The 18,357-nt window shown below is 39.5% G+C and overlaps 1 protein-coding gene and 2 non-coding genes across 5 annotated transcripts; all 3 read left to right on the forward strand.

Annotated features, from left to right (window-relative positions):
• The first annotated feature begins 816 nt into the window (after positions 1-816).
• Positions 817-18,024, forward strand: KHDC4 (KH domain containing 4, pre-mRNA splicing factor). 3 transcript variants are annotated; one of them, XM_025287691.2, is made up of 14 exons: positions 817-944; positions 1,561-1,777; positions 4,636-4,764; positions 5,099-5,178; positions 6,628-6,680; positions 6,932-7,095; positions 8,307-8,518; positions 9,151-9,211; positions 11,120-11,177; positions 11,414-11,667; positions 13,363-13,536; positions 14,449-14,561; positions 15,757-15,848; positions 16,746-18,024. In XM_025287691.2, the coding sequence occupies exons 2-14, from the start codon at positions 1,727-1,729 to the stop codon at positions 16,943-16,945; spliced, it is 1,641 nt and encodes a 546-aa protein (XP_025143476.1). In that variant the 5' UTR covers positions 817-944; positions 1,561-1,726; the 3' UTR covers positions 16,946-18,024. The 3 variants fall into 3 exon arrangements, with proteins under 3 accessions (XP_025143476.1, XP_006052080.1, XP_006052081.1); XM_006052018.3 differs by lacking the exon at positions 817-944 and adding an exon at positions 948-1,059; XM_006052019.3 differs by lacking the exon at positions 817-944 and adding an exon at positions 1,007-1,059 and having other exon boundaries at positions 14,477-14,561; positions 15,757-16,758.
• LOC112585866 lies at positions 7,827-7,961 on the forward strand. Its single transcript, XR_003110441.1, has one exon. It is a non-coding gene; the product is annotated as a small Cajal body-specific RNA 4 (non-coding RNA).
• On the forward strand, positions 12,362-12,495 carry LOC112585862. The gene has a single exon (XR_003110437.2). It is a non-coding gene; the product is annotated as a small nucleolar RNA SNORA42/SNORA80 family (small nucleolar RNA).
• Positions 18,025-18,357: the final 333 nt, after the last annotated feature.

An 18,357-nucleotide genomic window follows, 5' to 3' on the forward strand; every position in this document is an offset into this window, starting at 1 on the left:
TGAGACAGAGGAGCCTGGTGGGTTATAGTCCATGGGGTCACAAAGGGTTGGACACGACTTCGCGACTAAATATCAATCCTACCACAATGTAAACGTATTTGAAAAATACCATTATACTTCATTTACTCCATCTAGAGACTCCTTGCTGCTCCAAGATACCCTACATGCTGGTCATCTCTGGCTTTCAGAATCAACTCAACCGGTATCCAAGGGCTTTCCGGATCCCGCCCGGCACTCGGCCAGTTCAACCGTAAGTAGGCAGATCCAGAACACGGTGTTTCATAACAAACGCTGGATCACTCCTCCAACCCTCACCCGGAAGTTTAGTTTCCGTTTCTTTCAAATACCTGCGTGTAAGCTCCACCAAGTTGAGCATTCTGTCTTCTTCATCTTTGCTTATCACACAGTCCTATTCTATGTAATTGCCCGCGTGCCTACCCCGCCACATTATAACTAACAGAAAGGGAGGACCCGCGGCTGGTTTGTCTTTATATGCCTCGCTCTTAAAATGGGGCTAGGCGCACAGAAATGAAGAAAAAAAAAATTCTTCGAATAACCTTTGAGAAGAGGAATCGTTTCTATTTTCCTAAACATGTAACTGAAACGTGAAGTTCGTAAAAGTCGTGGGAAAGCACACTTCCAAGCCACAGGCTGGGACTCCACAGGAATTTGTGGAGTAAGTGAATTTGGGGTAAAACCTGTTTAATTCCCTGACTCATGCGTATTGTCTTCTAGGCTACCAACTTGCCCACAGCAAAGATGAATTCTTGCCCCAATTCTTCCTTAATATGAGGTTTAACAGCCATCTTTTTCAAGGGCAAGGCGCAAGCAGGAAGGTCACACCCTAGAGGCTCCCACAACTCCAGATGCCTTGAAATCAGAGTCCAATAGGAATAGACGTTTACACCGGAACCGCTTTGCCTCACGACCGGAAGAGGCTCTGCGTAAGGGCGTTGGGGGCGGAAGTGACGGGAGGGTGGTAGTGGAGTAGTTGGCGGGTGGTTGATCAGACCCGGTCGCCATGTCCGCGGGGAGCGCGACACATCCTGGAGCCGGCGGGTAAAGCTTCGCGGGAGAGGGCATCTCGGGGAGCGTGGGGAGCAGGAGAGGCAGAGGGATCATGGGAAGCAGCGTATGGGTGGAAGGGCCCTGAGGTGGGAAGTGGACATATTGGAGGGCCGGACCTTTGGGGCAAAGGGTGGTGAGCAGGCCTGGAGTCCCTGGAAAAGGCCGGCGGGGATCAGAAAGAGGAGAAAAGCAGGGACTTCGGGAAGGCCGAACTAAGGGGGAGGCGGAAACGAGGACGTATGGGACAGAGTGGAATCTTAATAGGGATGACGGAGGAGAAAGGAAGTAGATTCTGGAACGAGGTTGGAAGAAGTATTTGGGGAAATGTTGCAGTAGTTCTAAGGAGAGACGGTAATTCCATTTCTGATAGGAGAGTCGAAATTGTAAAGGGAGCATGATAGCGGGGAAATAGCGTGTTAAGGTGTCGTAAGGGGAGAAAAATATAACTGAAAGCTTTGATGGGGCCTAATATTTTTTCTTTTACTTCCGTAGGCGCCGCAGCAAATGGGACCAACCAGCTCCAGCCCCCCTTCTGTTTTTGCCACCGGCGACCCCAGGCGGGGAGGTTACCAGCAGTGGGGGAAGCCCGGGGGGCTCCACAGCTGCACCCTCTGGAGCCTTGGATGCTGCTGCTGCTGTGGCGGCCAAGATCAATGCCATGCTCATGGCCAAAGGAAAGCTGAAACCAACTCAGAATGCTGCTGAGAAGGTATTTGAAGTTAAGGGGACTCTGCTAATTGCAGTATTAATGGGGATTATTTTGTAATGTCCCAATAATTTGGATGAATGAAAGAGAAAACAGGGATACAGTAATTAAAGATACTTATATTTGAAATGTATTTGATGATATCTTGTGATTTGTTTTTAGGAGGCAGTGTGATCGAATTTATTTCACTTAGTTCAGCTTAAGTTCTATGTATATGACAAGAATACTGGAGTGGGTTGCCATTGCCTTCTCCAGGAGATCTTCCTGACCCAGGAATTGAACCCGGGTCTCCCGCATTGTAGGCAGATCCTTTACTGTCTGAGCCACCAGGGAAGTCATAATTATCTAAAGCAGTGGTATAGTATGTTTTTTGATAACATGTACGTTTTCCCTGAAGTCAGAAGAGAAATTCAGATAAATCGGGTGGTTTAAATTGTCGTGTCCAGTTAAAAAGCTGTAGATTCAGATATCTAATGACTGCCTAACTGAAGTGCAGTTAAACATGAACTAAAATGATTAATTGATATGTGAGTTGTTTTGCTGTTTTCATACAAATTAGGAAATTATTTGGTCGTTTTATAAAATCCCTGTTATAATTAGAAGCTTACAGCTGAAATGGGTCTGAACTTTGAAGCCTTTATCTTGCTGCAGAATGCAAGAATTTTCCTACAGAATAAGGAGCACAGTTCTGTTTATATTGCTAGAATACAAGCTTTGCGGTCAGGGGGAGAAACAGCCTTGTGACAAGTATGGAGTGGATTATTGTCGCCAGTTTATAGATACGGAACATTAGGTTCATGAATAGAAAGTTAACTTGTCTTAGACCTGGAAATGGTAGATGCAGATGTCTGACTTCAGTGTCGCCTCAGACTCGGGGTGTTTAGCTTTTGTTTGGAGTTGGAGAATTCAGTTTGTTCCAAGACAGCCCATTCCGTTGTAGTTTTCATGTGAAAAACAATTATTTTGGTTTAATTAAAATTGCCTTCCTTGGTACCTGTGAAGAGTTCTGCTTGAAAACGCAATGCATGTGGTAATGGATATGTTAATTAGTGTGTTTGGTGGTAATTATTTCACACTGTGTGTGTATATATTTATATCAAAATGTAAAATTGTACACCTTAAATGTTTACAGTTTTGTCAGTTGTACTTCAGTAAAGCTGGGTGGGCTGGGGGGAGAAAAGAAATGCAATTCCTCAGCCTTCCAGTTTGTCAATAGATAATATCTATCAGTAGGCCAGAAGCTGTGTGGATGTTTTAATGCTTGAGTTCTGTGGCTTTGGTGAAAACTTGTAGCGAATTGGAAGTTTGTTATTCATTGTATTTTTTTGGTTTGAAGAGATCATGTGAGTCAATTGTTTCTTTGTAAAATCTAGAAGGAAATACTGAAAGCACATTGATGGAGATGGATGCTTGAATGTTAAAATTATTAATATTGATGTTACTCATTTAGACTTATTTTTTCTTCTAAAAAAGTAATCTCTAAAATGGTAATTGAACCCAGCAGAAGGCAGCATGGTGCACAAATACTGGATTTAGAATCAGAATACCTACATATGAAACCTAGAATCCCCAGTTATTGGTTGTAAATTTCAAGATTTAGTTCCTTGGTTATGTTAGCCACATTAGTCGACGTGTGGATGGTGACACCCATATTGGACTGGCAAGTGGAAAACAAAGTTCTGCTGGACAACACTGATACGCACCTTTAAAGGCATAAGGATTCAGTGAGATAAGGTGTGTAAATGCATTCTGAAAGTCAGTAAAGGAAAAGAGATATTGTTGAGTTTAGTTTGCTTCCAAATTTTTAAAATCCCTAATGTGCAAATAAATAATCTGTATTTTACCTTCTTTGTGCTGTCCATGGCAACTAAGGGTTGGGGAAGGCCATCTTGAGGTTAAAGTTTTTGAGATAACACTCAAAGTCAGCTATCTGGAGTTGCCTGTAGTTTATTTTAATTATTTTAGGGGGACATGTCACATAGCTTGTGGGATCTTAATTCCTCAACCTGGGATTAAACCCAGGCCCTCAGCAGAGAAAGCTTGGCATCCTAACCACTAGACCACCAGGGAATTCCCTGTAGTTTATTTTTAAAATTTTTAAATTTTATTAACTTTAAAAAAGTATAGTTGATTTACAAAGTTATGCTAATTTCTGCTGTACAGCATTTTTTTCTGTTTTACTTTTTATTGAAGTATAGTTGGTTTTACAGTGTCGTGGATTTGCCCATAGTTTAAATTGAGAGAAAACAGTCGGGTTTTAGAATCTTACTTGTCTTTTCATTCATTCTCTTTGTTCTTCCTTAAGAGAGTAATGGGATGTGAACTGGATACAATTTAAGGATTTCTGAGGTTTCTGTAGGAATAGAATATTTTTGTATTGTGACCTAGTGTTGGCACACAGGCAGCTTTCTGTTACACGGATGAGATGTGTGCGTAGTTGGGCTCAGGTTGTGCATGGACTCTACCCTATATTTTACTACACCTGTAGCTATCTAATTGAGCAGTAAAGCATCATAACTTGGCCTTTAATTTTCCTTATGGAGATTGCAGCTTTTAGTCCATAGCGTTTCTGTAATCATATGGTCATAAAAACGCACACAGGGCCAAGGTTACAAAGATATCTAATGATGGCCTTCAAGTAAATTGACTGTACTTGGTGTCATTTTATGGAGGTTATGGAGGTTTTGTTTGCTTTTTTATTTTGTTGATGACGAATGACCAAGGAATATTTCCAGGTGTGTTTGCTAGGTGGAGGGAATCGGTAAGGAGTTAGTGGCACTTGGGAAAGTGTAGTTTTAAATTGAACAGCAAAGAGATTATTTCGTCATATGAACTTTTTAATGTAATTTCTCCTGTTACAGCTTCAGGCCCCTGGCAAAGGCCTAACTAGCAATAAAAGCAAGGATGACCTGGTTGTGGCTGAAGTAGAGATCAACGATGTGCCTCTCACGTGTAGGAACTTGCTGACCCGAGGACAGACTCAAGATGAGGTATGGAGATGTTGGGCCTCTGTGGGGAAGGTGGTGGGTGGATGTAGTGTCAGAAAAACAAGGCCTTTAAACACAAACAGGAGTCAGATTTTTATTAGTGGTTTTGGGTCTGCAAAGTCAGGATCGGGTTTAACTGTGGAAGAACTTACTCGTGACAGTAAAGAAACAGATAGGGATGAATTCTTGAGTTAGCTTCAGTTAAAATTTCAGATAATAGGAGGGAACTCAGTCCTACATATTGATGGCGTGAATGAATGGGGGAAATCTATATCCTGCACCCTGTCATTGAACTCAGTGAGTTGCCGGATCATCCAATGCATTGTTTGCTTTTTAGATCAGCCGACTTAGTGGGGCTGCAGTGTCAACTCGAGGGAGGTTCATGACAACTGAGGAGAAGGCCAAAGTAGGACCAGGGTAAGTATGCATATCCTATACTTTGGGGAACAGTTGGACATAGGACTCACAGTAGCTTCATGTTTGTCATTTGTAGGGAATATGTGTACATGCTTGCTTGGTTAGTAGCTATACACACGCGCATGTGTGCGCACTCACTTGATAGCAGAATTTGAGACATCTCGAAACAGATGTAAGAAGTATTGGCAGCTGTTTCTTTCCTCTTGCTGTTTGGTTTTTTACTTGACAGTTAATGCATTTACTGGAGGAAATAAATTAGAATAAACTGAAAGAAGACAGTAGTTGTTAATATTTACTGTATATCTAAATTTTTTTCTATGGAAATATTTCCCCCAACAAGTGGGTTCCTACTTTGTCATAATCTCCCTTTTAGAAAAATCCTTTTATCGGATTCCTTATTACCACTGTGATGATTATAGGTTGTAAGTTGTCCATATAAAGGTTTCATCTCAGTTTAGTTTCATTACTTCCATTATCCAGTTTTTGAGGGTAGGTATTCAGGCAGTGCAACATTTTTCATATTGGCTTAAACTAAATATAATTAGGAGGCAAAATTTGCTCTCTGCTCCTAGCTAAGACCGTATTTTAACCTTGCATATGTGCTGGTTGCTGTTTTAAACATTTTTTTCCTTAAACACAGTTATATTTTGCCTACAGCTTTTTATTAGTATGGTTGTTGATCACTTTCTTTATTATTATAATCACAATTTAAGTGAGTTTATGGTTTTGTTTTGTTATTTTTGGATGTATTGGGTCTTCGTTGGACTTGAGTTGCAGCAAGCAGGAGCTACTCTTTGTTGTGGTACCTGGGCTTCTCATTGTGGTGGCTTCTCACGTTGCGGAACATGGGCTCTACGTGCGTGGGCTTCAGTAGTTGCTGCCCACCAGCTTCGTTGCTCTGCAGTGTGTGGCATCTTCCCAGACCAGGGATCGAACCCATGTCCTCTGTATTGGCAGGCATCTTCTTAACCACTGAACCACCAAGGAAGCCCCACGTTATGTTTAGAGGCTAAAGAGTCTTCTCAGTTGGGTGTGGACCTTTAAAGAAATATGCGTGTATGTATGTATATATATATGCCACCACTCTTGGCACATTAGGTTGGATAGCCAAGAGCCCTTTTGTCCATAACTTCCTAGACAGCCAAAAGAAAGAAATTCTGTTCTCAAACATTGGGTTATCCAGAAGACTAGAGATTAATGTTCATGAGCCTATAAGAGCATATTTGATCCCTGTGTGGCCCCATTTACTTTAAGCAGCCAGCAAAGTATTCATTCACCAGCTATAAAACCATGTTCTTAGAAATTTAACTAGCAACAGCCATTTTCATGTATATGGTCTCCTTTACTTATTTAGAAACATTCGAGTGATACCAGATTAGGTTTGGTGACCCATTTGACCCCTTTGGTTGGGACCAGCTTACTATCATCATTTTAATATTCTCTTTATAGGGATCGTCCATTGTATCTTCATGTTCAGGGCCAGACACGGGAATTAGTGGACAGTAAGTAATTGTTTTGACTCACATACTGCTTTTTGTGAAGAGCAAAGTATTACATGTAATAAGTTGGCAAACTGTTTGTTCCTGGTGGCTGTTTTAACTCTTCTTTATGAACTACTCATAAATATATTTGGGTAGTCCATAAAATGGATTAAAAACAGAAGTAACTGAGGATTGGCCTGTGTTTATCATTGTTGTTTATCTGTTTGTTCATTTCTTTAATGTAGTACCTTACTCTCTGTGTTTTTCCCTAGGAGCTGTAAACCGAATCAAAGAAATTATTACCAATGGGGTAGTCAAAGCTGCAACAGGGACAAGTCCAACTTTTAATGGTGCAACAGTCACTGTCTATCACCAGCCAGCACCCATTGCACAGCTGTCTCCAGCTGTTAGCCAGAAGCCTCCCTTCCAGTCAGGGGTATGTTTTATGGAGAGATCATTAACAGTGTTATCATTTCTGTAAAAATGATATATGCCAAATACTATAGGGAGTATGAAGAAAAAAATAAAACCCTGAAGTTCCAACCTAAAAGTTTACCCCGTTGATAATCCTATTAATGGACCATTCAGGTTAGTGAACATCTGAACACACATCTCTTTATACTGATACATTCTAGATGTCAACTTTTTTATTTGGGCCAGTATGAAAACTGTAGCCTGGGAGATAGTGGCTCAAATAATTCTCAGAGACTGTTCCAGAGAGATAGAGGGGAAGGACAGTATATATGTGATTTTGGTAAAGTGGGAGTACATGTAATTAAGCATGTTTATTTTTTAGAAAGTTCTTCTGGTCTCATAAAGCTTCTGCTAGTCACGAGAAATAGTCATCACCATGAAGGATTTTAGTGCTTTTCTAGGTACAAGGAGATGTAAAAATTAGACTCATAGAATCAGCTCTTGAGAATAGCTAGCTGTTTGAAGACTTGTCCTGCCAGTTTTCTGGGAGCGCAAGAGTGCCTCATTTCTGTTTTCCACCCTGAACGCCTTTCAGAGGGTACTGAAGGTCAGCAGTGGCCGCAGCACATGATTTAATCCTTGCAGAGGGAGATGGCAAGTGCCGGTGTGTGGTTGACACAGAAAAGGGACTGATAGATCAAAGAGTACACATACTGTGCATTTTGAAGTTAGTGCTTTGGTTTAAATTAGTAAACTGGAGGACTAAGAAGGCTGAGTCTGATGAAGCAAGACTCTGCTGATACAATCCTCCTAGAAAAAAAGGGTTGGAGAGAGCAGCCCTCCGTGTGTTGTAGAATATCACAGGGTTGACTGTACGACCCGACATTCTACTCCAGTTTTACAGGAGACTGTCTTTGCTATTTCTTACACAGTAAGTGGATATACTTAGTATTGAATCTTGGGTTCTCACTTCTTAAGTAGATTTCACTGAACAGAGTAAGATGTTAATGTTGTAGGTATGAACATGGAATATGTGGTTTGTGTTTAAATTAAGCAACTTGATAGGGTTTATTTTTTAGGTTCATGGTAGGAATTACACGGAGTGGGGGGGCATCTTTATTCTGGAAGTGATTGAAAGTATCTGGAGGATTAAAGTATTTTGCCTAATAATTTTCATTTTTAGGATTTATTTATGTATTCTGTTTTAATTAGAGATATTCTGTTCTTCTGCAGATGCATTATGTTCAAGATAAATTATTCGTGGGTCTTGAACATGCTGTGCCCACTTTTAATGTCAAGGAGAAAGTGGAAGGTCCAGGCTGCACCTATTTGCAGCACATTCAGATTGAAACAGGTGCCAAAGTCTTCCTACGAGGGAAAGGCTCAGGCTGCATTGAGCCAGCATCTGGCCGAGAAGCTTTTGAACCTATGTACATTTACATCAGGTATGGGATGGATAGAGCCAAGGATATTTGGATACTTGTCAGCTGATCAGTACAGGCAGAAATGACTCAAGAGGAGCAAGAGAATATGAACTTAATAAATAGTAGCATTAGGAACTTAAGTAAATAATAGCAGTAATCGCTTTGTAATTAATAAAAACTGAAGTAGAGGTATGATTGGATTTTTTAGTATTTACATATTTGGGGTTTTTTTTTTTTTAATTAATTTTTTTTTATTTTTAAACTTTACATAATTCTGTTAGTATTTACATCTTTGGGTTTTATAAGAGTCTGTGATCATTAAATGAGCTGCGGTAAGCTTGAAATAACTTTCATTTAAACCTATGACAATATTAATACATTTTAAAATAATTTTAGTGATCTTTAGGTTTTGTTTATATCAAGAAATACCGTTACTCAAAGAAGGAGAACATAACATTTATGGTAATGATATTAGTTACATCTTGAAGGGCTTAAGGACTATTTTTGTGTTTCTGTTTTGTGATATTCAGAAACTTAGATTTGTGCTACATTGACTATACTGCATTTATAAAACAGCATACAAAGTGGAAGCAGAATTCTGTATCTTTTCTTTTTCTTTCTTTCCAATTTATTGGTTTCTTATGTCTTTACAGTCATCCCAAACCAGAAGGCCTAGCTGCTGCCAAGAAGCTCTGTGAGAATCTCTTGCAAACAGTAAGTTATATTTATCTGTCTGAAACTCATTTAGATCTACTGCCATCTTGGACTGTGCCTTAGCTATTTTTCTACCTGTATGAGTTTCCTAGGCCTCCCATATCAAATTCCCACAAACCAGATGACTTAATACAACAGACCTTTATTCTCTCATAGTTCAGGAAGCCAGAAGTCCAAATTCAAGATGTGGGCAAGCTTGGTTCCTTCTGAAGGCTCCGAGGGAGAATCCTTTCCATTCCTCTCAACTTAGCTTGTTAATAATTAACCTGCAGTCCTTGGCATTCTTTGCCTTGTGTCAAACTGACTCTGCCTCCATCTTCACCTGGCCTTTCCTGTGTCTCTCTTATCTCCTCTCATAAGAAGGAGGAGATTCGATTTTACGGTCCACTCTAATCCACCATGACTGCAACTTAATGATCTCCATCTGTAAAGACCTTGTTTCCAAACGAGGTCATATTCCAGTGTTCTTGGCAGACATAAATTTGGTAGGGGGTTGGAACAACACTTCAAACTACTGCATTATTCCAGCAACTGATACTCTCTGTAAGGAAGTCAGACTCCCCTAGCCAGGGTCACTGTTGACTTGCATTTCTTCTTCAGGAGCTATTTCAGTATGACATGTCCACTATATAGTATCATACAGTCTCAGTGTTGTCAGTTATTTAAATACCACTATTAATCCTGGTCAGGTTGTTTATGATCTTAATTCCAAATTTAATATTAGCTTTAGATGAGGTTGGTTGAGTTATCACAGTTGGAAGCCAGACATCCTTTGCGGTATCCTTTGGGCTTCTTTGTCCATTCTGTTTATCCTATAATCAAATAACCAGAAGTTAAAATAAACTGTAGGTTTTTTTATAGCACCTAAAGGAAATCAGGTTCGAGGGGTTGAATATGTTCAATCTTGCATTATTTGGTAATTTAAGGAATTTGGTATCAGGCGTCTCAGGATGAAGCTGTTATTTCCTTTGCTTTTGTAAGGTATCGTGATTTACCAACCCTTGTCTCATATAACTTCCTTGACCAGTTCCTCTTCTTTTTCTTTGTTGTTACTTACTAAGTAGCAACAAAGTTGGACTTAGTAAGATCCTTACAATGAAGAACTGGATGGAAGAGGTAATAAACCTTCATTAAACCATGAGCTCCTTGAGAGCAAATTACCCAATAAATAAAAGAATGAATGGTTTCTCTACAGTTAAACAGAAAACTTAGAAATATCTTAACTGCTTAATTTCTGAGGCTCTGTGAATGATTTTCTACCCTAGAATTGGGTCAGTTGGGATGAGGGGTTAGGATGCTCCCCTCAAATTGCTTCCCTAATGCTGCAGACCCCAGTTCGATCCCTGGGTTGGGGAAGATCCCCTGGAGAAGGGAAAGGCTACCCACTCCAGTATCCTGGCCTGGAGAATTCCCATAGTCCATGGGGTTGCAAAGAGTCAGACATGACTGAGCGACTTTCACTTCACTTAGGGTGCTCCTGATGTCCATGTCTCTTGTTCCCCAAACCTGGGTTAGTAATTTATTGGTGTGCCTTATTAGAATTAAGAGTGTGTGTGTGCTCAGTTGTGTCTGACCCTTGGTGATCCCATAGACTGCAGCCCACCAGACTCCTCTGTCCGTGGGATTCTCCCAGCAAGAATACTGGAGTAGGTTGCCATTTCTTCCTTCAGGGAATCTTTCTGACCCAGGGAATCTAACCCATGTCTTCTGCATTGGCAGGTGAATTCTTTACCACTGAACTACCTGGGAGGCCCCCAAATTTAGGTTAAACAAGTCTAATAAATTTGATTGAAACATTGATAGAAATGTTTTGGCTTCTAATTTGCTTTGATCCTAGAATTATATATCCTTTTATATACTAAGTGAATTGAGTGTTCTGTATTGATTTGTTTTCCCTTCACTTTTCAGGTTCATGCTGAATACTCTAGATTTGTGAATCAGATTAATACTGCTGTACCTTTACCAGGTGTGTATGTCTTGAAGTGGTAAAAAATATTTTGGTAGTGACATTAATGAATAAAGTAAGATACTTGAAGTTAAAGTAACTGTGCCAGGGCACTAATAATATTCACTTTAACTTAGGGTAATTTGGAAAGCCATTTGTGCCTCAGTAGTTTTCTTCCCTAGAGATTAAGTTTAATATTCAGCTAAAATGTCTCATTCTGCTGCAGCTGATTAAACACTTTTTTTCTTCCCCCTCAGGCTATACACAACCCTCTGCTATAAGTAGTGTCCCTCCTCAGCCACCATATTATCCATCCAATGGCTATCAGTCTGGTTACCCTGTTGTTCCCCCTCCTCAGCAGCCAGTTCAACCTCCTTATGGAGTACCAAGTATAGTGCCACCAGCTGTTTCTTTGGCACCTGGAGTCTTGCCAGCATTACCCACTGGAGTTCCACCTGTGCCAACACAATACCCGATAACACAAGTGCAGCCTCCAGCTAGCACTGGACAGGTAGGATGCCTGGATATGAAATCTGAGACCGTTGAATTAGGAAAAATTGGGGCAGGGAGGGGGTGGAAAGGTGGTGGTATTATTCAGAAGCAACTGGAATTCGAAGTGTTTCTTCCTGTGTTCCCACCATCGAACTACCTGAATACTTTGGAAAAAGTGTGTACATGTGTATATTTATCCTAAAGTTTACAGTTTTATAACTTTTGCCACCAAATACTACTTTAGAGCACAAGTTGTTGAGCTTTTCACGAAGGGCTGGAAGATAAATATTTTAGGCTTCGTGGGCCATACAGTTTCTGCCATAACGACTGCATTCTTGCTGTAACAGAAAAGCCATCGCTACACGAGGAAATGGATGAGCATGACCGTGTGCTAATAACTTGATTTACAGAAACAGATAGCAGGCCAGAATCATAGTTGACGTGTCCTGGGCTTTGCAGTGTTAAAGTTCTCATGGACTAGGGCTGGCATACCACACTCGTCTAAATGATTGGAACTGATTGGCTAATCTTAGAAGAAATATATCATATACAGGTGTTCTAGGCCAAGAGGTATATGAGCTTCCTAAATGAAAGGATTATAAATGCTGGTATATATTTCTCAAGCTAGGAAAGTAGAATATTAGAAAAAGAATAAATAGCCACCTCATTTAGATTATGTACTCTTCTTAGAGGCAGGGGAAAGAGTGATGAAAGCATGGTAATGGATTTATGGCAGGTCCTCCTCTGTGGGCCTCTCATAGTGTACCCATGCCAGAGAAAACAGCCTCGAACCATTGCCCAGTCTCTTTACTTGTGGGCTGTGAGCACTGAAAGCGGTTGTACAGGGTGAAACCAAGAACGGGCTTATGAACTCAATTCTGTTTGTGGTCCCCTAGTCATAATTATTTCACCTTACATTTAGGCAGAGCTATAGTTCTGCAGCTTTGAGCCACATTCTCTTGTAATTGGGAAGCAATATAGCAGAATGGTTAAGAATATGGGTTTAGAGAGAGACTGGCAGGGTCCATGATGCTTCCCCATTTTTGAACTGTGTGATCTTGGCAGAGAACTTAATCTATCCAGGCTCTAGTTTTCCTTGTATATAAAATGGCATAATCATTATATCCCAGAGTTGCAAGGATTAAGTAAGCAGTCAGTAAATATTAGCTGTTATTAAAGAAAGTTTTCCTTTTAGAAGTGCTTGTTTTTTCTAATATCTATCTTTTCCTTTTCGGAACAACCTCTTAAAACTATTATACTTGTTCTTGACATAGTTTATCCATGGAAATGATAGATGAAGTTGTACTTGCCACACAAGCCTTAGCAGCATTTATGGTCCAGAAAGAGCTAATTACATTGATTAAAGGGCCTTAAATAAGAGAATGTTCTTGCTTGAGAACTTCTGAACTAAGTATGTGACTGGAGTGTCTGTCGTTTGTTCCTGATCATGTGTGCTCCTGATGGCAAAAATGTGCAGCAGGTTTTTCCTGAGAGTTCAAAACATTGTAGAGTTTTTCAATTTCATGTTAGCTGCTGTGGAGGTAGGAAGACTAGGTGGTACTGTTACCAAATTATACTTGAAGGAAACTTAGGACCAGAAGATTAAAGATTTATATGCATCATATTGATCCCAAGTATATTGTAAACATCCTTTAGTTAATTTGTTAGTTGGGCATTCTCACACTTTTTCCTCCTCGGTTTGTTTTGGTCCCAGAGTCCGATGAGTGGGCCTTTTATTCCTGCTGCTCCTGTCAAAACTGCCTTGCCTGCCGGCCCCCAGCCCCCACCCCAGCCCCAGCCCCCACTCCCAAGTCAACCCCAGGCACAGAAGAGGCGATTCACAGAGGAGCTACCAGATGAACGAGAATCTGGACTTCTTGGATACCAGGTTAAATAAAATATCCTATCTTACTTTTTTCATCTTACCTTACTGTATTCTCCCTTTAAAGAAAGATAAGTTCACATCTGTGTCAACTGTCCTCCCAATACTAGGATTTCTGCATTCTGGAATCCATTTAAATAAGATATTTATCCTTAGGGATTAAGTTAAACCAACATGATTCCCTTTGGGTGGGTTTTGTCTTTGGGTCAGTGTGATAAGCGAATACAAAGCTCTCCACCTAGAGAGAAGTCTCCTATGACTAGCATCTGGAAGTTCTGTAGAATTCTGCACTTCCTCTTTATACAGCAGACTCTTGAAGCCTCTTACAGCTTGTAGTGAAATGAGTAGGGAAGAACTGTTACTCTACCAATATATGGTTTGTATTTAAAACCTTGGCACTGTTCTTTTTCTCCCTGCTAAACAAGAGGGTGGTGTCATTCTCCAATTCCTACACCCCTGAAAAAACGATAGCCAGAAATGCAGTGATTCTGTGCATGGATGTGATTATAAACTCATTCACTGATGAGTCTTTTTAGATTATTAAAATACGTAATTTTGGTACAGTCTTGTTTTATCCGGAGAAGTACTTTACCAGAATCCTCTGAAGCATTCTTTGAACCAAACATTCTTTGGAGCATTTTTGTAGTTTATAACTAGATTTATACAAACCAGTTAAGTCATAGATAATTGAAAACATAAAGACATAGCATAATGAAGCACAAAATCTCTGGCCAGGTCCTACAGAGAAAAGTGATAGTCTGTGCTCTGAGTATAGTTAACTCCAAATCCCAGAGAGCCGTGTAGTACAGCTTACTGCAGTTGATCAGAAAGATGAGGCACTTGACAGTTACATTAAGGAGCTAAAGTCGATACAGCAGTTGTAGATTTGCTAATGCCACTGTATTTTTCTGCTCATAGCATGGACCCATTCATATGACTAATTTAGGTACAGGCTTCTCCAGTCAGAATGAGATTGAAGGTGCAGGATCGAAGCCGGCAAGTTCCTCAGGCAAAGAGCGAGAGAGGGACAGGTAAGTTAATTGGAACATAATTATATGGATATGTTCAGATGCTATTTTTTTTTGCAACATTAATGTGAATAATGATTGTTGCTACGAGCACCCATGTTAAACTGAAATGAAATCATTTGGATCAAATAATCTCCTGTTCATTGTAATGGATGTGGTAATGGAAAATATGATGATACCCTTTACACAGTCTTAGAATCACTTACACTCAGCCTTGAATAGTTCAGTACTTGATTATTCAGGTATCTGCCTTTATTTTTTTTTGTCTGTGTCTTAGCCGTTTTCCTAAGGATAGACAGTAAAAGAAGTATTACACAATCAAACCATTTTTGCTACTTAGAATCATAGAATATCATGGATGGAGGTACTTGAATGAGAGTCCAGCCTGCAACCCAGTGCTTGGATTCTCCTCTCCTATATTATGTTAGCCTTCACAAGATGGAGCTGGTTTTTATCACAACAGTTCATTCTTTCTGGTTTTTTTTTTTCCCCATAAGAATATCATACTTTCTTTTTTTTTTCATACTTTAATTCTTGATGCATCATTTTATAAACTGCCTATAAATATGTACTGTGATTGGCAAATCCCATTAGTGGATATACCATGTTTTACAGTAGTTGAAAGTATACAAAGGCATATTCAAACAGAACAGTTGGAACAATTACTTTCAGGTCATGACAAAGATAATTTGCATTGGAAAGACCTCTTTTTTTTCTTTTATTTTGAAGTATAGTTTATTTATAATGTTGCATTAGTTTTAAATGTACAACAAAGTGATTCACTTGCTGTGCATACATATCTTTTTTTTTTTTTTCAGATTCTTTTCCCTTTGAGATTATTCCATAATGTTAAATATAGTTCCCTATTACAACTTTAATTTATGTTTATTTACTCATTCTATTATAATCTTACAACTTTTGTTTTTGGCCACACTGCATGGCTTGTGAGATCTTAGTTCCCTGAGCAGGGGTTGAACCCAGGGCACTGGTAGTGAAAGTGTTGGGTCCTAGCCACTGGACTGCCAGGAAATTTCCTAATCTTACAACTTGATAATCGCTTGAAGAATATGGTGTCAGGTAGAAAGGGTTGAAATTAATGGTTAAAATGAACTTTTATTTGCAGATTATATTGTTATTCAACTTCTTATCTACTGGAAAGGTTGAATGTGTCTGAAAAATTATTTTTAACTTTTAACAGGCAGTTGATGCCTCCACCAGCCTTTCCAGTGACTGGAATAAAAACAGAGTCTGACGAAAGGAATGGGTCTGGGACTTTAACAGGGAGTCATGGTGAGTAAGGTGTAGCTGGGGGAGCAAGGAAATGGCTAAGACTGGTCTTAAGCTATTAGTTTTCTAATCTGATATTCATTCAGGTTGACTTATTCAGGTGTTTAATCCAACCTCTATAATCTGTTGGCTAATGAGAATACTTTTTTTGTTTGTTTGTTTATAAGGACATCATATAGTTACACAGCCTTTTATTTTCAACCGACGTGTGTCTAGAAAAGAGTCAGTCGACTTACATTTTATACATAGCATCAGTGACATTTAGGAAAAAGTAATGATTGGTAGGTCATTTCAAAATTTTGTTGCCTTTGTTGTTTGAATACCTGGAGGTAACCTGATGTAGACTTAAAAGATTTTCGTGTTGGGAGCTGAGCTACCTCTCACTTTACATCTCTTACTTATTGGTTGGGAATGGTCAACCAGTGTCTTTTTTAAAATGATGCTTCTTAGTATCTCAGAACTCTAAATTTGGAGAGGTCCGTAAATGGGATTATTTTTTTGTTCTTTGCCTGTAGTCATAAAAATGAACAGAAGAAAATACATTTTTTTCTTTTCTTCTTTTCTTTTAACTTTTTAAAGGTGAAATATTAGACTCCAGAGACTTACTTGCTAACTTTCCTTTCTTTTTTTTTTCTTTTTTTTTTTTTGTGTGTGTGTTTCTTTTTTCTTTCTCTGTTTTCTTACATGGTTCTGGTGGATTCCCATTTGCTGATGCTGGTGCTGTTTTTCGTGTGATCTTCAACGTTTTTGGGTGACCATTGACCCTGTGACCTCAAAATGGTGTCCAACTAACCACAATTAACATCTTTTTTTTTAATTAACGAATTTATGGTATTATCTTTTTTTTTGTTTTTTCTTCTTGGTGGGGAATGGGGTTGGGGTTATTTTTCTCTCTTCTAGATTATCCCGTCAAGAAAATGAAGACTACAGAGAAGGGGTTTGGCTTGGTGGCTTATGCTGCAGATTCATCTGACGAAGAGGAGGAACACGGAGGTCATAAAAATGCAAGTAGTTTTCCACAGGGCTGGAGTTTGGGATATCAGTATCCTTCATCACAACCACGAGCTAAACAACAGATGCCATTCTGGATGGCTCCATAGGCAACGGTGGAGCAGAGATTTGAGCCTTGGTGACTCTCTAGCAATAATGCATGCATTTGATTTAATAAGACTCTGGGGCCTGTACGGGGAACCATCGTGGACTTTTGCAGAAGTCGGTGATGGGGGAAAAAAAATGGTGATGAGTGTTCCCTTTTTTAAAGGGTTTCCATTCTTTAAAAAAAAAAAATCCTTATTTCTGCAGTGGCATAGCATCTGTTAAAATTTACTTAGAATCACAAATTTGTCTCAAACTTTTTAACAGTTGGTGAAATGTGCTTGTTCAACAGGGTCATTCCAATATACCCTTGACCTGGTCCAGCCTTTTCCAAATGAATAGCCCCTATTCTGACATAAAGCAAGTTTTATTTGTATTTTACTACTGTGGTCAATTTTGATAATAACTGGTTCCAAACAAAGCCTTACTATTTATTAGTGGGTAAATGATTTTAAGACCATCCTTTCCTTTCAGTATTTAAATCTAAAAACTTCCTCATCCCTATTTCATTTTTTGGATTCTTTGTTTTGGAAAATGCAAATGCATTACTAATGCAGAACTGTTGGATATAGCTGAATCCTGGGATATTGAAGGTTTTTTCCATTGGGATGAGTCAAATCGGGTACCTTTCAGGCACTCTTGTCTCAGATAACCGTTGCTGTTTTTACTGCCCGTCTAAGCTCCTTGTCTTCAACTGGGTCTGAGAAAATTACTTGATCAAAACCTGGTCAGCACTCATCACAGAAATGACATCCAGTGGTCTGTCTCTCTGAGAACTGGTTGCAGCTGAAAATAGAGAGATTTGACTGCTTGGAGTAAATGGTGGACTTAGTGACTGAAATTGCAACTTGTCCTTTTTCTTGGCATTACAGGTTTTGCCAAAAGAACTTTTTTGTATCAAATATTGATGTGTGAAAGTGAAGGAGCTAGTCTGCTGAACCAGGAGTAGTTTGAGATACTGAACTGTCGTTTTTGCACATTTGAATACTTTGCAGACTGGCTTTGTATAAACGTATCCTCTGGTTTCCTATATGTTGTAAATATTTAGATCATAATTTCCTTATAAATAAATGTATAAATATTCTGCTTGTGGTTTCTTTGTTCTTTATTCCACAACCCATCCATATGTGAAAATTCATAACCTTTTTTACTCATGTGTTTTAGCCGCTCAGTGGTGTCTGACTTTTTGCAACCCTGTGGGCTGTAGCCTGCCAGGTTCCTATATCCATGGAATTCTCCAGGCAAGAACACTGGAGTGGGTAGCCATTCCCCTCTCCAGGGGATATTCTTAACCCAGGGATCAAACCTGGGTCTCCCTCATTGCAGGCAGATTGTTTACCGTCTGAGCCACCAGGGAAGTCCCAACATAATGCTATTATAGCTCCATCAGAAAAATACATAGACCCAAAAATTTGCA

The sequence above is a fragment of the Bubalus bubalis genome, chromosome 6, assembly GCF_019923935.1.
Source record: "Bubalus bubalis isolate 160015118507 breed Murrah chromosome 6, NDDB_SH_1, whole genome shotgun sequence".
In the NCBI taxonomy this organism is placed as follows: domain Eukaryota; kingdom Metazoa; phylum Chordata; class Mammalia; order Artiodactyla; family Bovidae; genus Bubalus; species Bubalus bubalis.